Raw genomic sequence first — 20771 nt, 5'->3', positions numbered from 1 at the left:
CATTCCCCAAGGTGCATGACATTCGGGCAATAGCAACTTCTGTTAACTTCTTCAAATATATGGACTTTGATGATCTGAAGAAGTATACTGGTTGGAAGTCACCCTTGGTTTCAAAAAGCACTACCTTAATAGTCTTTAGAGGATCTTAAACTATCATGCAATAGCTGCAGGGAGGCCAGTGTCTCCCACTGCTACATCATTATAGTACCGTCCTTGTGTCATATGAATCTTTTCAATTATGCCAGCCTCATTAGCATTTTACCTACCTCAGCAAGTGCCTTAGCTATTAGAATAAGTGTATAATCGTGTATAGTTTTACGTACATACAAATTATCTGTAATTATTTTATTATGTATGTGACTTGTTGCAAATGTTGCCACATGTTTTGGCTATATAGTATATTTTGTAAATAAATTGTATTTTTTCCAATTCTAAACTATTTTATTATTTCCTTTGATTTCATTAATATGATTTTTCCTTTCAGGATAGTATAGCTTGGTGTTTCTCTGGTACAATTTCACGGAGCGACACGGCTGAGCCCAGAAAAGGGATTTTGACGTAGGAAAAATCTATTTCTGGGCGAGGAAGCCGTGTCGCCCAGTGAAATCCCCCCCTTTTTTCCTTTTTTCCCCCCCTTGCTGTGCATCAAGCTTCTTTGCTATCGATAAGTATGGCGCCGCAGTCCCCTTCAACAGGGTAGCTGGGTGTGACCTATAGGTCGGCTCCCCGTTTTCAGGGTCTTTTGATGAGGAAAAGGCTAATTGGAGGGGTTACTGTGGTAGTGTTTAACACTCGCCCCAGTTCTATACCGACACCTTTTATTTAGGTGAGCGAGTCAGAGACTTCTGACATGTCCAATTTAGCAGTTCTCTGGTATCATAGCAATATTTTACTAGAAATAGTGCTAAAGAGGACACATTTCACTGGGCGACACGGCTTCCTCGCCCAGAAATAGATTTTTCCTACGTCAAAATCCCTTATTTAATCTACAAGTAAGTAATAAATTTCCTTAATACTATGAGAATTTTAATAATCCTTAATCTATAAAACTTATCTACTAACTAGGGTTGTATAACCCAACAAGTAATATTAACAAATCACACACCAATAAACAGGAATTTAATTACACGATTATAGACCCAGATATACATATGTGCAATCAAAATCATCATGATACATTGCAGGTGCAAGCCAAGGTACAATGTGCAACCCAGTAACAACCGAGCTGAGGTCAAGAATGCTAGCGAGGCAGGTAGGAGAGAGAGAGATGTAAAGAGAGACCTAGGCTACTTAACTAATTATTACTGCTCTATGCAGTGTCAGGGGAAACTGTTTCCCGCTGCCACTGCTGGGAATTTAAGGGAGAAATTCCGAAGCGAAATCACTACACTTAGAAAAAACGCGTGTTAGCGAAGTCGTGCTATCGAAAGGAAAGGTAAACAAAGTGCTAGTTGTAGCAGTAGCGGGTAGTGGGGGCCTAGAACGGCTCCTCTGTAGACGAGGGATATTGAGAAAGGAAGAGACTAAATGGCAGGGGACCTCTGGTAGTGGTTTCACTCGCCCCAGATACCATACCAACACCTTAAATAAAGGTGAGCGAGCCAGACTATTCTGGCATTACCATATACAGTAATACTTTGGGTTACGAACCGATTAGTATACGAATTTTTTAACTTACGAAGTGACGCCCTCATTCTGGAATACGAATTTCACTTGGAATACGAATGCGCGAATTTCTATCATGGGAGGCCGCCTGCTTTGTTTACATCGGACATCGGATGAGCGTGGGATCTGCGAACGAATTTTTTCGGCCAAAACTTAATGCCTGCTTTGTTTACATCGGACATCAGATGAGCGTGGGATCTGCGAACGCATTTTTTTCGGCCAAAACTTAACGAGGGTCACGTGACTTCCTCCCACGCATCCCTTGACCTGTTTTAAACCATAACTCTTTCACTATCTTGCTGGCGTTAAGATTGAACGCATCTGTCCGTGATACGCTCTCAAATTTGCTTAGTGATTTGCGCACGTGTTGTGTTTCCGGGATAGTGCTTATACATTACTATTACCCAAATACTAAAGACAATGGCTCCCAAGATGACGAAGGCAAGCAGCAAGAAGGAAAGCATAAGAAAGAAGGAAATGATTACAGTCAAAATGAAGAAGGAAATTATCCAAATGCATGATAAAGGCGAGCGCGTGAAAGACATTTCAGCATTCTTCAAGCGGTCGCAATCAACGATCTGCACTATTTTGAAGAAAAAGGAAGAAATTAAAGCCAGTAAAGCATCAAAAGGTGTCACAGTATTGATGAAACAACGGCCTTATATTCTCGACGATGTAGAAAATTTGCTCATGGTTTGGATAAACGAGAAGCAGCTGGCAGGAGATTCCGTAAGTGAGAGCATCATTTGCGAAAAGGCTCGTAAGATCTACGAAGAATTGAGTAAAAATGAGCCAGGCACATCAGCAGACAGTGAAAAAGACAGTTTTAAGGCGAGCCGTGGCTGGTTCGAGAATTTTAAGAGATGGACTGGCATCCACAGTGTTGTTCGCCATGGTGAGGCTGCAAGCTCAGATACGAAGGCGGCAGAGGCTTACGTAAAAGAGTTTAAAAGGCTCGTGAATTCCGAGAAATACCTCTCCCAACAAGTCTTCAATTGCGACGAGACAGGGTTATTCTGGAAGAAGATGCCCAGGAGGACGTTCATTACGGCAGAAGAGAAGGCACTTCCCGGTCACAAGCCCATGAAAGACCGTCTAACCCTACTGTTTTGTGCCAATGCAAGCGGGGATTGCAAGGTTAAGCCTCTCCTCGTGTATCACTCGGAAAATCCACGCGCCTTTAAGAAAAACAACGTGCAGAAGAAGCTGTTGCACGTTATGTGGCGGTCTAATACCAAGGCTTGGGTGACAAGGATCTTGTTCGTCGAGTGGATGAACGAGGTTTTTGGTCCCGAGGTGAAGAAGTATCTCCGGGAGAAGGACCCGTCCCATTCAAAGCTTACTTGTGATGGACAATGCTCCTGCCCATCCTCCATCCGTTGAAGAGGACTTACTGGACGAATTCAAGTTCATTAAAGTCAAGTTTCTTGCCCGCCAACACCACTCCAATACTCCAGCCCATGGACCAGCAAGTTATCGCCAATTTCAAGAAATTGTATACGAAGGCTATGTTCCAGCGCTGCTTTGAGATGACGGAAGGCACCACCTTACCCTCAGAGAGTTTTGGAAGGATCACTACTCTGTTTTTTTACAACTGCCTCAATCTGATTGACAAAAGCCTGGCAGGGAATCACCAGGAGAACCTAATTCTGCATGGAAGAAATTGTGGCCCGACTGCGTTGCTGAACGAGATTTTGAGGGGTTCGAAACCGTCGAGAAGGGGGCAGTTGAAGACGAGATTGTATCCTTGGGCATGTCCTTGGGGGTGGAGGTTGACACGGACGACATCGAGGACCTCCTGAATGAGCATGGGCAGCAGCTGACGACCGACGAGCTGTTGGAGCTACACAAGGAGCAACAGAGACAGGTAACGGAGGAGATCTCATCTGAGGAGGAGGGGGAAGACGCTGCACAGTCGCTTCCTTCGAGCGAGATCAAGGATTTTTTTAAACACTGGGAAATTGTGAAAGTTTTATTGAGAAAAAAACAAATCAGCCCGAATAAGGCTGCGTCAGGGCGTGCAACAAATTTGTTTATCGATAATGGGGTGGGCCATTTCTATAAAATTTTAAAGAACAGGCAAAAGCAAGCCTCCATAGAAAAATATTTTTTCAAAATTGTGAAAGACGACACAGTGTCGCGTAAGCGTAAAATTAGTGATTGTAGTGAACGGTGCTCTCGAGAGAAAGAACCAGAAAGTTCTTCCAGGAAGTGTTCACGGAGGGAGATTCCCCCCCAACAAGCCCTAAACCCTCTCCTCCTCACTCTTCCCCTCCTCCCGTCTCCGTCAAGCCAGCAGCCACACTCGCCAAAGGTAAAGTTCAGGTTTTACTGTGCATGCATATTAAATCTAGTGTTTATATTTAATTTCATTCTTCAATTTTATAATTTTATGTAATTCCTACACGAATTTTCAACCTTAGTGAACAAAAATAAATGGAAAAATATGAATTGAAATGGTCATTCATGGTCGGGTGGAACGCATTATTTGCTTTTTATAACATTCTTATGGGAAAATCCATTTAGGTTACGAATTTTTTAGGTTACGAAGCAGGTTCTGGAACGGATTAAATTCATAACCCAAGGTATTACTGTAGCTTTTTTCTCTGGTATTTATAGCAATATTTATACCTTAAAAATGAGTGCTAAAGGAACATTTCATGGAGCGACACAGGCTAAGCCCAGAAAGAAAATTTATATTAAAGTAATGATTCAAAGATGAAAACTAATAAGTAAACAAACCAACATAATTAAATAAGCATAACTTATGCTACATAGTTTTCCTATGACATCCCAGCAGACAAGCACCTGATAAGCCACCACTGTCATTTAGGTCAAGCATTGTAAACACAGGAAATGTCAAATTTCATTATTCCATGGAATTACGAACCATATAAAAAAAAATGGCAAGCAAGGACAATTCACAAACAGGAGATTGATTACATTGAGTCTCTTGAGCCTGCAGTGTGTGAAAGATATAAAAATAAACTAAAACTTGTAAAAAATGAAGGGATACTTGCCTTTGTTACACTTTGAGATTTAAAAGTGATGAATGCAATTTTGGACATCAAATATTGTAGTTCATGTGAATGTCGATACTGAAGAAATCGAATAGGAAAAATGTTGCACAAATAAGGCTTTTCTGTGAGCAACACAGTGACACTTTTAAGAGACTGATTTCATGGGATTTTTCCACAGTTTTTTTAAACTTTCACTTCTTGTCGTGTGCTTTGGGACCTTGTTGTCAATTGTATTAAAGTTGATTTCTTGTTGTAAATTGTCCGTTGGCATGAGTCCACCTTTCAGTTAATGTATTTTGTTAAATTTACATAGTTTAATTTCTGGCCAGATCTTCATATTCCCATCCCATCCAGGGGCATAAAACCTACCAGTGGGAGGAAATTTTCAACAACACTAGCCATTTTTTGCACTTTTGATATTTAAGGGATTTTGACGTAGGAAAAATCTATTTCTGGGTGATTGGCTCGTGTCGCCCTATGAAAGGATCCTTAATATCATTCTTTCTAGGTAAAATTAATCTAAAATTACCAGAGAAAACAAAATTAAGAAAATGTCAGTAAAACTGACTCGCTCACTCTTTAAAAGAAGTGTCGGTATGAGAATAGGGGCGAGTGGGATCACTACCACGAGACATTCACCATTTAGACCTTCCAATCAAAATCCCCACTAGAGAGAGCTGATACCAACGGGCGATGCGGCCGCTACTACTACTACTAGGGACGCCACGGACAGCAGCGCCCCTAGCGGTCATCCTTAATCTATGAACATCTTGTCCTGCAGGGAGGGCAATCAATACAGGGTGGGTTTCATAGGGCGACACGAGCCAATCACCCAGAAATAGATTTTTCCTACGTCAAAATCCCTTTTCTGGGCTCAGCTCGTGTCGGCCTATGAAAGAGTACCAGAGAAACAGACAAGATGGGAAAAAGGACAAATGAAAATCAGTTGTAAAAAAAGAGGGATATAATATAAGTGAATCAGTTATTACAGAATATAAACTAAGTACTTAAAGCTAACTTATTCTAAACAATGACATAAAAGAAAGCCAGTAATGTAAAGTACTTAAAATTAAATTATAGTAAACATAGTAAAATACAATAATGCAGTGCAATTTAACAAAATAGATTCACGTTAAATAATGTATTTACATAATATACAAACATTGTGTCCCTACCCTAGCATAAAAATAAGGGTAGGTACACTGAAGTACATTATAAGTACATAGTGTGGATGTCCCTAGCGAAAAATAAGGGACAATCCACCAATATGATCTCAGCGGCTAAGGCTAGAGTATCTGAGTAGCATGGCGATAGGGTGAGGCATGTTGGACGAGGTAGGTAGAAAGGAGACCTGGATCTATACTATGACTACTATACAGTATCAGGAGAAACAATGTTTCCGGCTGCTACTGCAGAAAATTTTAAAGATTCCAAGGACTTTAGATAGTGACGTTTAAAGACTGTCGGAGATTTCCATCCAGTATACTTTTTAAGATCCTCAAAGTTCATATGTTGAAAGTAGTTAATTGAGGTGGCTACTCCCCTGATGTCATGTGCTTTTGGAAATGAATCAGGATTGGCTTGTTTAATGAAGTAAAGGATCTGTTGTCTAATACCTTTTACTGATAAAGTACCACCTTTTTCTCTCATGAAGAGAGAACCTGAGGATCTTGAGGATGTACGAGATAGAAAGGCTCTTAAAGTTGATACTGGGCGAGAGAGAAGGATTTGCGGAAGTGGGATGACTTTCCAAGGAGCCCACCTTGCAAGAGGATCCTCATTTTTAGCCAAAAAACTACGATCCGGAGCAAGCAGAACTTCTCCTGAGGGGAGGAATTCCACATGACCCGCATCTCTGGATAGAGCCGACAGTTCTGAAATTCTAGCTCCTGAAGCTAGGCTTAATAAGAATAATGTCTTTCTAAGAAGCATTATGAATGTACAAGACGAGTTGTCAGTAATCTGATGCTAGTTTGAGGACATCATTTAAGAACCATGAGACTGTAGTAGGCCTTTGAGAAGGTCTAAGTCTAGCACAGGCTTTAGGGATAGACGTAAAATAAGATTCAGTCAGATCTATCTGGAAACCTAACTGAAAGATCTTCTTCAAAGCCGATTTATGAGTAGTAATAGTGCTAGCTGCTAAACCTTTTTCAAACAAGGATCTGAAAAAGGATATAGCTAAGTTAACTGTCATGGTTGTAGTGTTTGATTCTTTCAGGAAGGATGCTAATTTTTTAACAGCTGAGTCATATTGTCTAATAGTTGACTCTCTCTTATCTGATTCTAGGAAGAGGATGTTTTGTGGATCAATATTAGCATCTTTATTAGCCGCAAACTTCATGAAGTCCATAAAGTTAGGGTCTGAAGAATTCCTGAGGAAGCGAACACAGTCCTCATTTGTACTGATTGTGACAGCTTGGGATTGGGAATCTGTTGAGGTCGGAGACCCAATTCCAGAAGCAGAGGATACCAGTTGCTCTTGGGCCAGTCTGGAGCAATCAGGGCTACTAGTCCCTTGAAAGTCCTCAGCTTGCTCAAGACTTTCAAGAGAAGATTCACTGGAGGAAAGACATAAATTTTTCTCCACTGATTCCAATCTAACGACAGGGCGTCCGTGGCCATAAGCCAGAGGGTCCAGGTTGGGGGCCACATAGCAAGGGAGCTTGTGGTTCGCTTGTGAGGCGAAGAGATCTACTTGGAGACCTGGGACTCTCCGGCATATCCACTGGAATGACCTGTCGTCTAGGGACCATTCTGATTCCAGAGGGACCGACCGGACAAAGCGTCTGCTATCACATTTCTTACCCCCGCCAGGTGAGTGGCGGACAGATGCCATTTGTGTTTGTCTGCTAGTGCAAAGATGGCTATCATGACATGGTTCACATGTTTGGATTTGGACCCTCCCCTGTTGATGCAATGAGCTACCACTGCACTGTCCAAAACTAGTCTTAGATGAGACTTTTCCGGGGAAGAAGTCTCTTCAGGGTAAGAAATACTGCCATTGCTTCCAGAACGTTTATGTGGAGCTGGCGGAACTGAACTGACCAAGTCCCCTGAACTTGTTTGAATTGAGAATATCCCCCCCACCCGGACAGGGAGGCATCCGTGTGAATGGTTAACACTGGAAGGGGATATTGAAGGGGTACCCGTTGGCCAGGTCTTTACTTTTGTCCATGGACGGAGTTGATTGCGAAGGATCTGTGGAATTACTGACAACTTGTCTCGAGATTTGGCGTTTGCTCTCGATCGCCAAACTCGATTTATATCTTTCAGCCTTGCTTTTCAGGAGGATATCTGTCACTGAAGCAAACTGAAGAGAACCTAGGATTCTTTCCTGGCTTCTCCTTGATGTTTGCTTGCATTTGAGAAATTGTCTCACAGACTTGGCTATTTCTTTCCGTTTGGCCACTGGAATTGACAGATTGTGGGAAGACAAATCCCATTGGATTCCTAGCCACTGAAAACGAGACTCCGGAGTAAGTCTGGATTTCGTTTTGTTTATCTGGAACCCCAGATGTTCCAGAAATTGAACTACCTTTTTCGTGGCTTTGAGACATTCCTTCGGACCTTGTTGGTGCCCAGATCAACCAATCGTCGAGGTATGCTGCTATCATTATTCCCTGAGTTCTCAATTGTTGCACCACTACTTCTGCTATTTTCGTGAATACCCTGGGGGCTACATTCAGACCGAAGGGCATCACTTAGAATGAGAATGTCTGATTTCCTAGTCTGAATCCTAGGAATGGGCGGAAGTGTCTCGCTATAGGGATATGATAGTATGCGTCTGTAAGATCGATGGAGCATGTGACGGCTCCACGAGGAAGTAAGGTCCTTACCTGCGAGATGGTAAGCATTTTGAACTTGTCGCAACGAATGAAAGAGTTTAGCCTTGACAAGTCTAAGATTACCCTTCTTTTTGTTGAGCCTTTCTTTGGCACGCTGAATAAGCGACCTTGAAATTTTAGATGCTTGACTCTCGCAATAGCTCCTTTCTGAAGGAGTTCCTCCGCATAATCTGTCAATTCCTTTGATGGTACTTGATGGAATGATTTGATTGGAGGGGGATCTTTGATCCAACTCCAACCCAATCCCTTGGACACTATGCTCTGTGCCCAATTGCTGAACCCCCACCTGTGACGGAAGAGGAACAGCCTCCCTCCTACCTGGGGAGCCTCACTGTTGTTGGGCGGGTTGACCTCCACGCCCTCCTCTGAACTGCCTACTCCTTGCCGCTCTTCCTGTGCCACGCTGGCGAAAGTGGCCTCTCGCTCTGCTACCTCTCGACTGCCTATTAAAGGGAGGGTAAGCCTGACCTTCATACATAGGGTTGAAGGCCGGCGAGAGTGCGTAGGAGGTCGAGGGTTGCGACTGAGGAGACAACAGGAGGATGGGTTGGGTCTGCTTCGAGGTTGAAGGTTGTCCCTGTTGGGTAACTGGGACGGCCTGAACGAATTGCTGCTGCTGCTGGTGTTTTTGGTAAGGCTGGAACCTTTTACCAGACTTCTTTAGTTTCTTACCAGCAGCGGGGGCGGATTCTTGTTTCCTCTTAGAGGAGATACCCCACCTAGCTCTAAGGCTCTGGTTGAGCCTAGCAGCCTCGTGGTGCACCTCATTTACAGCGGACTCTGGGAAGAGGTCCGCTCCCCACATGCTGGAAGCCAGGAGTCTATTAGGTTCGTGCCTAATAGTGCATTCCTGCAGAACGTGCTTTCGGCAATTCCTCCTAGCTTGGAAGAAGTCGAAAGCATCCGTCTGAACCGTTTGAAGCTGGGACTTGGCCAGAATCTTAAATAGAGGTTCTGTGCCATACGATAGAGCAGCCATCTCCGTGATAATTAGAGAATTGAGGGATCTGCCAAACCTAGTTCGAGCGTCGAACTCTGCCTGGATCAAGGAATCAGGCAGCCTTGGGAGCTTTTCGCCAAACTGGTCCATTGCACAGTCCGGTTTGAGCTTACCAAGCGTGAAAGTGGCAGGCAAGTTCTCCCACAATTCTCCGAAGGCTGGAAAGAGCAGAGAAGTAGAATCCGCTTCCCTCAGCTGTGGCATGGGCTCATCCTTGAGGACTGCCTGAAGAGTCACTTCCACTATTTTGGTAGCGAACAGAAGAGAAGCCTCCTCCTCCGTCGCAAAAATAGTAAAAGGACTCTTGAAAGCCTGGAGCTTAGTGTTGGTACACTCCCAGTCCTCAAGGCAGTGAACCCATTCCCGTTGAGCGTGCTCTCTACTATAGAGCACGTTCTCTCTGGAGATCTTGTCCTCCCTAGTGAGGGCCGCTACGGTCAGCCTAGCATATCCAATGAAAGGCTGCGTCAATCCCGGAGGATAAAACTCGAAGTCCTCAATCCTTCGAGTTCCACACTCCGGGACAGAGATCATACCGTCCTTGAATGGAGCGTAAGCGGCCACTCTCCATGGGTTCTCCATGGAGAAGGCTGGTAGCGACTCATAAGGTGGTAGCTGGAGAATACCAGCACTTGCTACTGGGGAGACTGGATGAGGAGCCTGAGCAAGCCCAGCTACTCGGTCCTCATTCTCTCTAACTCTGTTAGAGAGATCTTGGATGGACTGGCCCGACTGAGTCAAAGTGCTCGACAGCTGTGCGAACATCTGTTCGAACTTGGTTCCGAGGGCGGAGACCTGTGAGCCTACCATCTCTCCTACCTGTTGCATCACCACTGCTGAGAAAGCAGTGGGATCAAAGGTGCTAGGTCCCGCTACTCCAACCGGCGTTGCCGGAGTGGATGCGGTGGAGGCCGGAGAAGGCATTGGCTCAGCAGGAGCGCGAGCCTTCTCCTTAGAAGCCTTGCTTCTAGAGCTCTTTGAATAGGAAGAGCTCGGCTTAGCCTTCACCGCGTCAGCATAGGAAGTCGAAGACTTCTTAGCTGAAGAAGACGACGACGACTTTTTAGAAGTCGTCTTAACAAGAGTCTTCGGTTCTCTCTGTCCCTTCACCTTTGGGGGTACAGAGAGAGCGGGAGAGCGGGCAGGGATCTCAGATCCCAAAAAGCCTTGGAAAGAAGCAGTAGAAGAAGGGACAGGAGAAGATCCAGGAGCGCCCAAGGAAAGACCTTGGGCACCCGACACACCTACCTCAACCAACAAATCCTCCGCACCTACTGCCATAGGCTCAATATTAAGGTCCAAGGTTGCGACGTCTGGGACCGTCTCCTGCGTGGCCACGGCCCCGAACGACTGCTGCATCTCTTGCTGGATGGAGGCGATGAGAGGGGCTGCAGAGATGGGGTCAACATATCCTGTTGACTTGCCGCCGGGGAAGATCTGAACGGCCAGCTTCTTGTCCAAGATGTATGGCTGGCCCTTGGCGGCGTTCTTCCCGAAGCCGCCCACCCAAGCCTTCAGGGTTGCTAGAGCGACTTCCCTCACACCGGCAGCCTGAAAGAGAAGGCGAAATGAAGCTTCTAGTGGCGGGGGCGGGGTTAACAAGCTTATGACTAAGTGTTGTTAGTAATACGATAAAGAAGTCTACAATCGACTTACCCCCCCCCACCAGCTGACTGACAAGGTCGTAACAGATGGCGCAGGCTTCCGGGTGCCAGACGATCATGTCGTTGTGAGTCGTGGCACATGGGGCGTGAGATCTGCACTCATCGTGGGCGCAGGGGTCGTACAAAGTCGCATTGCACCCTAGGACCTGACAGTTGGTAGCCTGTAAGTGGAAAGATACATAAGTATCAGGAGAACACTTACAGCCTAACAATTGCTCCGCTGCATGCCGGAGTGAGAAAGTTAGATTAAACCAGAGCCCCGCCATAATACGTGTGGTAACAAGATGGTTGGAGTTTGTCCAAGGCTACGCCGGAGACAAGAGAAAGAATCCAACCAGATGTGGTGGTGAAATATGAAACCACGACGGAAAACGACGGAGATGGTATACATACAATTATAATTCTAGAAATTCATCGTAAAATTAGGGTATATCCTTAAAAATAACGAAATAAATATCAAACTTTTCCCCCCGTCTACTAGAAGAGTGCCCGGGTAAGAAGCAAGCTCTCTTCCGGTAGCGGGGAAAAAAAAAGGGAAGGATATAGTAGGCAAGCAATAGACCACTAGTAGTGACCACCCCGCCCGCTGGCGGAGCCAGCGAACTATAACCAAAGGTGCCCCGGCTGCGGCGGAAGGCTCCGTTCGTTATAGTGGGGGAAAGGTGGGACTGAGCAACTGGGGGGGGGGTTCCCGGCGTAACGCGGCGGGAGAGAGAGAGGGGGGGGGGTGGCCTACTCCTCCCCGTCCCAACAACTACCCGCTCGGTGACCCGGTACCCGAAACAAGTGGTCGCCCTATACCCCAGCTGGGAAGAACCCCTGGCCTCCTCAGAGAAGGAGGGAGGAAGGCTACTGAGGTTGTCATGGCAACCAAGGGGTCCCCCAGACCCCTCCCTATACCTGGTAGGGAGGGAAGGGGAAGGGTAAGGTGCGATGGAACACGTGACCGCAAGTGGCCTAAGCCGCGATAGCAACACAACCGTGGAAGGGCCACGTGAACCAGGCTGTACCAATACATGGGACATGCACCTAGGCTAGCCTAACACCCTAAATAGAACTAAAATTACATCGTAAAGATGGAAAAGACACTTTTAGTAAAAGAAAAAAGAAGCCCAGGAGGAGGCAAACTGTTCCGAGGAACAGAAGCCTACTCGGAGCCAGCGATAGCCGATGAAGAGCAAGAGCCGGGATGCTGGGCCAGAAACACAGAATAGCCCTAAATACCAAACTAAGAGAATTGGTAAATGGGCTAACCTAGCTAAAAAGGCGATGTAAAAAACGATGAACGTGATATAGTAAGCCCATAAGTATAAGAAGTCCCAGTATGGAAGACCGGGAATTCTTAACATGAGGCAGCATGGCGCCGCCACGAGTCGACCGGGAAACCGTATATGACCTATTAGAAGGAAAATACTGGTCCCTGGAAGACTAAAATACGGTAAAATACTACTTATGAGGCACTTAACTTAGCCGATGCGATGGCAGCACGTTCCATGATGGAGAAGGAGGTAAATCCAAGAAAATTAGCACACGAGCAAAAAATGCGTACAATGCTTACCGCTAATAATTAAGGATGACCGCTAGGGGCGCTGCTGTCCGTGGCGTCCCTAGTAGTAGTAGTAGCGGCCGCATCGCTCGTTGGTATCAGCTCTCTCTAGTGGGGATTTTGATTGGAAGGTCTAAATGGTGAATGTCTCGTGGTAGTGATCCCACTCGCCCCTATTCTCATACCGACACTTCTTTTAAAGAGTGAGCGAGTCAGTTTTACTGACATTTTCTTAATTTTGTTTTCTCTGGTAATTTTAGATTAATTTTACCTAGAAAGAATGATATTAAGGATCCTTTCATAGGCCGACACGAGCTGAGCCCAGAAAATAACATTTTAAACAAATATGTACGTAATTCACAATCCACTAATTCAAGTTTGAAAGATTTGACCAAAATAATTCTCTAGATGCTCTAAATCACCTATCATTTGACAGAGAACAGTGGCTGTTAATGAATTACTTTGAAATATTTATGCCCTATGCTTCTTTAATTATTCACCATTATCATTAATAACACCTACCACTAATAAAGTGATCTGAGCAGATTTTGTATCTTGACGGCTGAAAATTAGCCCTGTTTATCCTTGAAATCAATAGTGCTCTCCTTTCATTAATCTCTTGAGTTTTATCTCCTTGATTTCTCCCAACAGCAGAGACTGTGCAATATGATTTGAAATCTCTGTTTGACCTATTGTAGCACTCAAACACACTGCAAGTGTTCACCATATATCACAATTTTTTAAAGTAAATTGTATTTTTCCTAACTATACAAACCTGAGGTCCTTTAATTAGGAATTACTTTCGGCGTAGCTGGAATTACAGCCATTAAATTCTTGAACAAGGTGGTTAGCAGTAACCATGTGGCAGGCAGGTAGGCCCGCCTGCCAGGATGTAAACACTCCACTTTGCCTTTTGGCCCAGGTTCAAATTGAGGGGTGGCATGAATTGGGCATAAATGTAAAGGACCTCAGGTTTGTATAGTTAGGAAAAATACAATTTACTTTCAAAAATTGTGATTGTTCCTACACGATATACAAACCCTCGGTCCTTTACATGAGGAAGATTTACTGATTGGTGCGAGGAATGTGAATGAGCCTCTATAACTGACTGGAGTCCTGCACACCTGGGCTATTCCTCCTTGCCGTAAGAGCGAGGAGGAGTGCCCTGCCTCTGACAACTTGATCGGGGTATAGGAACTGCATGATCAAGAGTCAGACTTCTGGGCCTTTTCGAAATGAGTGAGGAACCGTAACTCATCTGAAAATGGGCTGGAAGAATATTTAGAGTTGGAGGCATTAATGCAAAGTTCTGGGAAGGGTTTGCATTATTGCCAGTCTCCTTCCCTTCCCTTGCTAGAGGAAGGAGCAGGATTGCTTCTATGATTCTGAGAAGAAAAATAGAAAGGAAGCTCTATGTGTAAGCTTACCGCATCAATCGCCTGACCAGCCAGTGTAAGTTCAAGTCATATCCTCAACCCGAAGGAAGAGGAGTGGAAGGACGAGGTGGGGAAAGTGGAAAGGCTAGGCACTCTCGCATTCTTCTTACCTCTAAAACCACACACCATAGGCAAGATGCAGCTTGTCCTCTTGAAGGAACCGGGTAATCAAACACAATCTGCAAGCATCCACCACCGGTCCCAGGAAATGAGGTTCCAAGGACCTGTGGGCAGACCCAATGGAAGAAAGATAGAAATGTGGTCGCAATGAGACCTCATCTATCTTCCTATCTGACATATTCTTTGGAGTGATGAAATTTACCCATGCACTGAACTATCCAACTGCGGAGATATCCAACTGCGGAGAAGTCTCTCATGGTCTCGTAAGACTCTGAGCAAGACGTGTCATCAGACACTTCTGCAATGGCAGTCCGCAGCGGATAAAGACACCGACACTCCATGATGGGTGTCGATCCTTTATGGGTACAACAACAAGCCAATAGGACAAAGTAATGACTGATCTGGATCAACCAATACAAAGTCTACAGTGTAGCTCATGACGGACTCGGACTCTTCAACAGATGCCGACTGACTGCACTCAGAGTCAGGCTTCTGGGCCTTTTTGAAATTATGAGGAATTGTAATTGATCCGAAAAAGGGCTGGGAAGAATAGTTAGAGACAGAGGCATTAATGCAAAGTTCTGGGAAGGGTTTGCATTATTGCCAGTCTCCTTCCTCCCCTTGCTAGAGGAGGGAGTGGGATTGCCTCTATAATTCTGATGAGAAAAATAGAATGAAAACTTGATGTGCAAGCTTACCGCATCAAACGCCCGACCAGCCAGTATAAGTTTGAGCCCTATCCTCAACCTGAGGGAATAGGAGTAGAAGGAAAAGGAGGGGAAGGTGGAGAGGCCAGTCACTCTTGCTTACCTCTAGAACCGTACAACATAGGCATGATGCAATTTGTCCTCTTGAAGGAGCAAACACAACCTGTAAGCATCCACCACTGGTCCAAGAAAAAGAGGTTCCAAGGACCTGTGGGCAGACCCAAAAGAAGAAAGATATAAATATTGTTGCAATGAGACAACATCTATCTTCCTGTCCAACATATTCTTCAGAGTAATGAATGTATCCAGCCACTGACATTGTACGCTATCTGAGAGAGCTAACAGTGGATGTATCCAACTGCAGGGAAGTCTCTCACGATCTCGTAAGTCTCAGAGGAAGACATGTCATTAGACACTTCTGCATTGGAAGTCTGCAGTGGATAAAGGTATCGACACCTAATGAGGGGTGTCGATCCTTCATAAGTACAGCAACACACCAATTGGACAAAGTAATGACTGATCTGAATCAACCAATACAAAGTCCAAAGTGCAGGAGATCATGAAGGATTCGGACTCATCATCAGATGCCGAATTATTGCGCTGCCACCCATCCGAGATGTAATCACAACATGACACCCGCCCTTTGAAGCATGATGCTGAGAACAACCATGCAAATCATCTAACTTGTATGGCAACAATGTTGAGAAACATGATGATGAACCTCGAGAGGCACGTGCACATTAGACAAGAGTCAAATGCCTTCTAGAGACCAAGGTCCCTGTGATGGCAAGACAGAGAAGTTTCACATCTGTGGTTGGATCTCAACCAAAGAGAAACAATACTACTTAGTGAATGAGGACCTACGTCTTCACAGTTGTATCGAAAGAAGAAAATGCTCACGATTCTGATCATAAAAAAGTCCCGTCGATGACACCAACCAGTGAAGACGGCTCTAATCCCTGGTGTGTTACAGAGGACTGAAAAAGTTAATCCGCTATTTCACTGCTGCTCGGTGAGAGTCGGAGCTTGCAATGAAAGCGGAGAGTCTTTCAGTAATGAAAACACAGGGATTGTACTGCCAGAAGAACTGCTTCTTGTGGATTGGATAAGGGAGGAATTTTCTGATTGGAAGCAAAGCTAGTCAGGTGGTGAACAGGCGAAGTCTTCCGCTAATCATTTTCAATATGGGATGAAAAAAGAATAATTGAACACCTTACGAATTAGGAAATGTATGTTAGAAGACAAAACTCAAATTGTCTGAGGAAAATCATTCTGCGTCATTGCAGCGGCTGATGGGACAGGTGCGATGGAACAGGAGACCAGGCTACAGACTTCTGTTATACCATGGGGTAAACAGAATAACAAGTTTCATGAGATATACTTCTTTCTGAAAATTCTTGCAACGGCAAATGTGGAGTATGAGACATGGGCCTTATGCGAGAATTCTGTGCCAACCAGAGACCTAAGTCTGTGATTGCCGGGCAGAGAGATTCGAATTAGTAGTTAATCCTCGACAGATGAGAAACAATACTAAGACAAATAGAATCTCTGAGGGCAAGCAGTACTCTGCCACTCGCTCGACTCCTTATACTGAGTTGCCTGGTAGTGCATTCCATGGAATGCATTCAACTAAAACCATCAAGATGACTAGTAGTTCAAAATAAACTGGTTCCTCTCAAAACAGTAGCACTGGAGAGGTGTTCAAACTTCTCGGTGCTATCCATCCTGAACAGATTTATATATGTTCAGTAAGATCCTAAGATTGATCCAAAAGCATATTCTCTCGAATTTGAACTCTCAGGAGTAGACTCAATAGAATTCTTCTTATTGCCATGTTCATTCCCGTGTAACCAGAAAGTAGAGGGGGAAAAAAAAAAAAAAGAGGAGAATTGACTGTTCTTGCCCACTCTTCTCGGAACCTGCGATGTTCACACACTGTTAAACGAAACATTCATTTTCTACAACCGCTTCCTTCGTGTGAACGTGAGCAAAGGTTAAGTGGAGTTAAATGCAGTAAAAGCTTGTGAGAACTTGCCGAGTCTTGCTACGCATCTGTCTTCTACATGACCGAACCTCACGAAGAGGACTACACAGAGGACCTCCTCCTATCTTCTTCAGAACCCTTGTCTTAAGGAACAGAGACATCGCTCTTGGCACCTGAAGAATGTCCATTTGCAGCTCAGTCCCTTCTCTTGTCCTACGCCAATGTCATGATGGAGAGAAGACTACCTATCACTGATTGTGGATATAGGATCCCCCTTGGAGGTTGTACACTTGGAGACTCGTGCACGAGTACCTGACACAGCCCTGGTTCCATGAGCAGCGCCCTTGGAACCAGAGACAGGAGAACAAACCTGGGTTCGAACTCCTGGGGCTCCCAAGACGCTATATTTTGGGGATAGCATCCAGGCTCCCACTCTGGAAGGAGCAGGCAAGCCAAAGAGACGGCCAATTACTCCCTCCCCAGGGAAAGGATGCAGAAGACTTAAAAGTCTCGAGGCGAGACTTCTTAACGGGTGGATAAAAATACATTCTCTTCTTAGACCATGCAAGCCATCAAAGAGGGAGGCGAGGAGGTGTCAGATGACGAAGACGAAAGACGATGACCCCCGTGAAAAACTCACTGCAACACGGGAAGGGAGGGTGCTATGTCATGGCCAGGAACCGGACTGATCAAGAACAGAGTTCGTTCGTTAGGCAGACCTGGCTAGTCGGTTGAGCTGAGCAGATTACCACTACATAATTATGAGTGGTAATCGTCAACAAAGAACTATCACTTCTTCCCAATTAACTGATCTCCTTTGAGGCTGAAGCTCCACGAAGAAGAATAAAGAATGATTCTGTCTGCTGTCCAACTTGTTCGGACCCTAAGGTCCATGACACGAGGATGGTACTTGACCACTCACCTAGAAGGTGTTGCCTGCAGTACCAAGCTCTGCATAACTCCAAACCAGACTGGAGAGCAAACTCATCTGTATACTGGTAAAGGCTTGTCTCCCTATCCAAGCACTTGTGATAGTGAGCACTAGAATTCACAAGAATTCCCATACTCGGCGAGAAAACCTGACTCATGTTAGACAATAATCGGGCGAGTCTTGTCCTGCTCTGGTACATACTTAGCAATATGATGAAGCCGATTACTCGGTGAGCACCAGCGAAACTAAGGGATCCAGGCACTCAACAAGACTCCCGATTATTGTAATAAATATCAGGAATACCTGTCGCATGAGTGTTTGGAAATCACAGAAAACCAAATCACTCTAAGGATACCAGAAATTCTAAGGAATTTAATGACTGAGCAAGACTCCCGATTTTCATAATAACAGTTATTGGGGATGTTTGTCTCACCTGAGTGTTTGGAAATTACAGAAAACCATAACACTCAGAGAATGCCAGAAATTCCTAGGAATTTGAGTGTTTGCTGATCATAGAAGGCCAAAACACTCGGAGAGTGCTAGAAATTCCAAAGACTTTTCGGCGAGACCCCCGAATTTCGTTAAACGATCATCGGGGAGGGGCCCCTCCTCAACTCCTGTAGATTTTGAGGAGGAACAGGCATAAAAACCAGTCCTCAATGTGAGCATTTAAGACTGGAATGAGAGTACAATTCAACAGAATATGCACTCGAGGCTCCCAAAACGCAAGAACCCACAGGGGACAGCGAATTGAAATCCATCCAAAAAACAGAGCCATGGAGAAAATAGTCTCCAGATGTTCGAATCCTAAGAATCTAAACTCCATATTTCGAGACAGTGAGAGGTCTCACTGTCATTGACAGAAGATCCTTCCTCAACGACGTGGACGTATAGCCGTTGGGACCCTAAGATCCTTCCAGGATCGTAGTCTCCCAACGCTGACTCCTATGAAGAGCACTCTGCAGGATCCCTCCTGTTCACCTCAATCCTTCCAATGTAGCCATAGGAAGTAGAGGGAATAGGTGAGGAAGATTGGACGCTCTCGCTCGCAGAACTAGCAGAAGTGAGTTGCGGGCAGCCATCAACCAGCTGTGTTGGCTGCTTTGCGAGTCTAGGAGAGTGTTCTTGCCCTGGAGAAATGCTTTCCCAAGGTAGGTTATGAAACTCTTGTATGAAAGGAGAAATGTTCGCCACTGTAGAGACCGGTCGGTCGCGTGAACATGACAGTGGTCTGGGTGGAGCTGAGCGTGCACCTGACTGGCGAGGGCCAGTACCATCCTCCAATGTGTCCAAGTCCTCGTTAAGGCCAAAACCTCTCAAGAGGACTGAATGGGGGACCCCTACCGATCTCACTGCGAGCATGGTCCCGTAGGACCATCTCATCACCCCTGGGTACCAAGCAATCAACATGAGCGATCACCTGGAAGGCGTGAGTCACCTGAGCGACTTACCCCTTTCTTCCACTCTATGCCTGAGTTGTGACGGTGAGTGGACTCAGCATTATCGACTCTGGATGCACACGGATCCATAGATTTATGTGCACTCAAGGAAGCTTGCGAACAAGCCCCCGACACAGAAATAGTCTTAAGGGCAGAACCTCTAGGACTAGCTGCAGAAGTGTGAACCAAAGTTTGCTCTTCTATGGCTCCTGACACGCTAGACCCTGGGGACAGTGTGACGGTTTCTGTTCCCGAAGGAACAGGAGAGCCAGCGGAAAACCCAACTGTCTCTTCAGTTTGAGGAGGCAGACCCTTAAAAATCCTCTGAGGAGACTTCTTATGGGGAAATTACCTTTTCCTTCGTCGGCAGGGAGCTTTAGATGTCAAAGGGGAGGAGGTTGAAGAAAAATATGATTTCGAAAAGAAAGATAACGACACTTGATGAGCTCTCTTCCTCCTCGACTTATCCAAATTCTGCAAGACTTCTACAGGGCAGCTGCAAAAGTGTTGTCAAGTGATGAAACTCCACAATAAGTAGCATATGAATATGACTTCCAGCAGGGAAACAGTACACACACTCGAGGACCAATATCACAGCATGCTACGAGTTACAACTACAATTCCAAGGTTACGATAGTCAACGTGAAAAGATATCCAACCATCTACTGTACTCCTCTCGTTTCCAAGGGCACCACCCTCCAAAATGAGAGGAGATCCCTCAAACACCACACGCCCCCCCCTCTATCTTCATCCGATAAGCTAGCAAAAGGATGAAAGAGAAGAGGATATACCAGAAGAAACGCAAAGGACAAACCTCCTAAGTTTCCCTCAGTTACTTCCAAAGTGAAAGCATAAATTTCGGATGAATACATTGTCTCACTGGCATTAAAGGGCAAAAATATGTAATAAGGGTGTTGCCACACCCTTGCTGCCGACCCTTAACACAAAGCAGATAAGCGGCTAGCTAGGCTATTACAAAAAGTGGGTTTGTATATGTATATACATATTCATTCAAATTAACAAAATAAAGATCCCACCAGGAAAATCTTGAATAATGGCTAGTCAGCAAGAGTTCACAAACATACATCGTCATTGGAAGGTGGCTGAAAGCAAAGTGGAGTGTTTGCATCCGGGCAGGCAGGGATGGTAGTTAATGCCTGACCACCTTGTTCAAGAATTTAACGGCCGTATTCCATCTTCTAAAAGTACTTCCTTGTGTAAAGGGCTAAGGGTTTGCAAATTGTGTAGGGACAAATTGGTGATTTGTGGTGCCATAACAGGCTGAGTTTTGGTTATCTGTGCTATATGGTATTCATAATACTTACGGCGCCATAACATACTTAATACAGGTGCCATAAATCACCGAGTATTGGTTAACAGCAGTTTTCGCTTACCAGCACCAAGCCGATAA

The 20771-nt window shown here is 45.1% G+C and overlaps 2 protein-coding genes across 2 annotated transcripts in view; one reads left to right on the top strand and one right to left on the bottom strand.

Moving 5' to 3' along the window:
• LOC135211390 (zinc finger protein 93-like) overlaps nt 1–20771 on the bottom strand; it is a 78332-nt gene that overhangs the window by 50555 nt on the left and 7006 nt on the right. The gene's annotated exons all lie outside the window — the stretch shown is intronic.
• Nucleotides 2356–3048, top strand: LOC135211389 (tigger transposable element-derived protein 1-like). The gene has a single exon (XM_064244701.1). It carries the CDS (start codon nt 2356–2358, stop codon nt 3046–3048), a length of 693 nt encoding a protein of 230 aa, XP_064100771.1.

The sequence above is a fragment of the Macrobrachium nipponense genome, chromosome 4, assembly GCF_015104395.2.
Source record: "Macrobrachium nipponense isolate FS-2020 chromosome 4, ASM1510439v2, whole genome shotgun sequence".
Taxonomy (NCBI): domain Eukaryota; kingdom Metazoa; phylum Arthropoda; class Malacostraca; order Decapoda; family Palaemonidae; genus Macrobrachium; species Macrobrachium nipponense.
Note: the sequence above shows the minus strand (reverse complement) of the source record. Positions and strands in the feature narration are given on the sequence as shown.

Coding starts and splice junctions, on each gene's coding strand:
- LOC135211389 (XM_064244701.1), top strand. CDS start 2,356: ATGGTTTGGATAAACGAGAAGCAGCTGGCAGGAGATTCCGTAAGTGAG.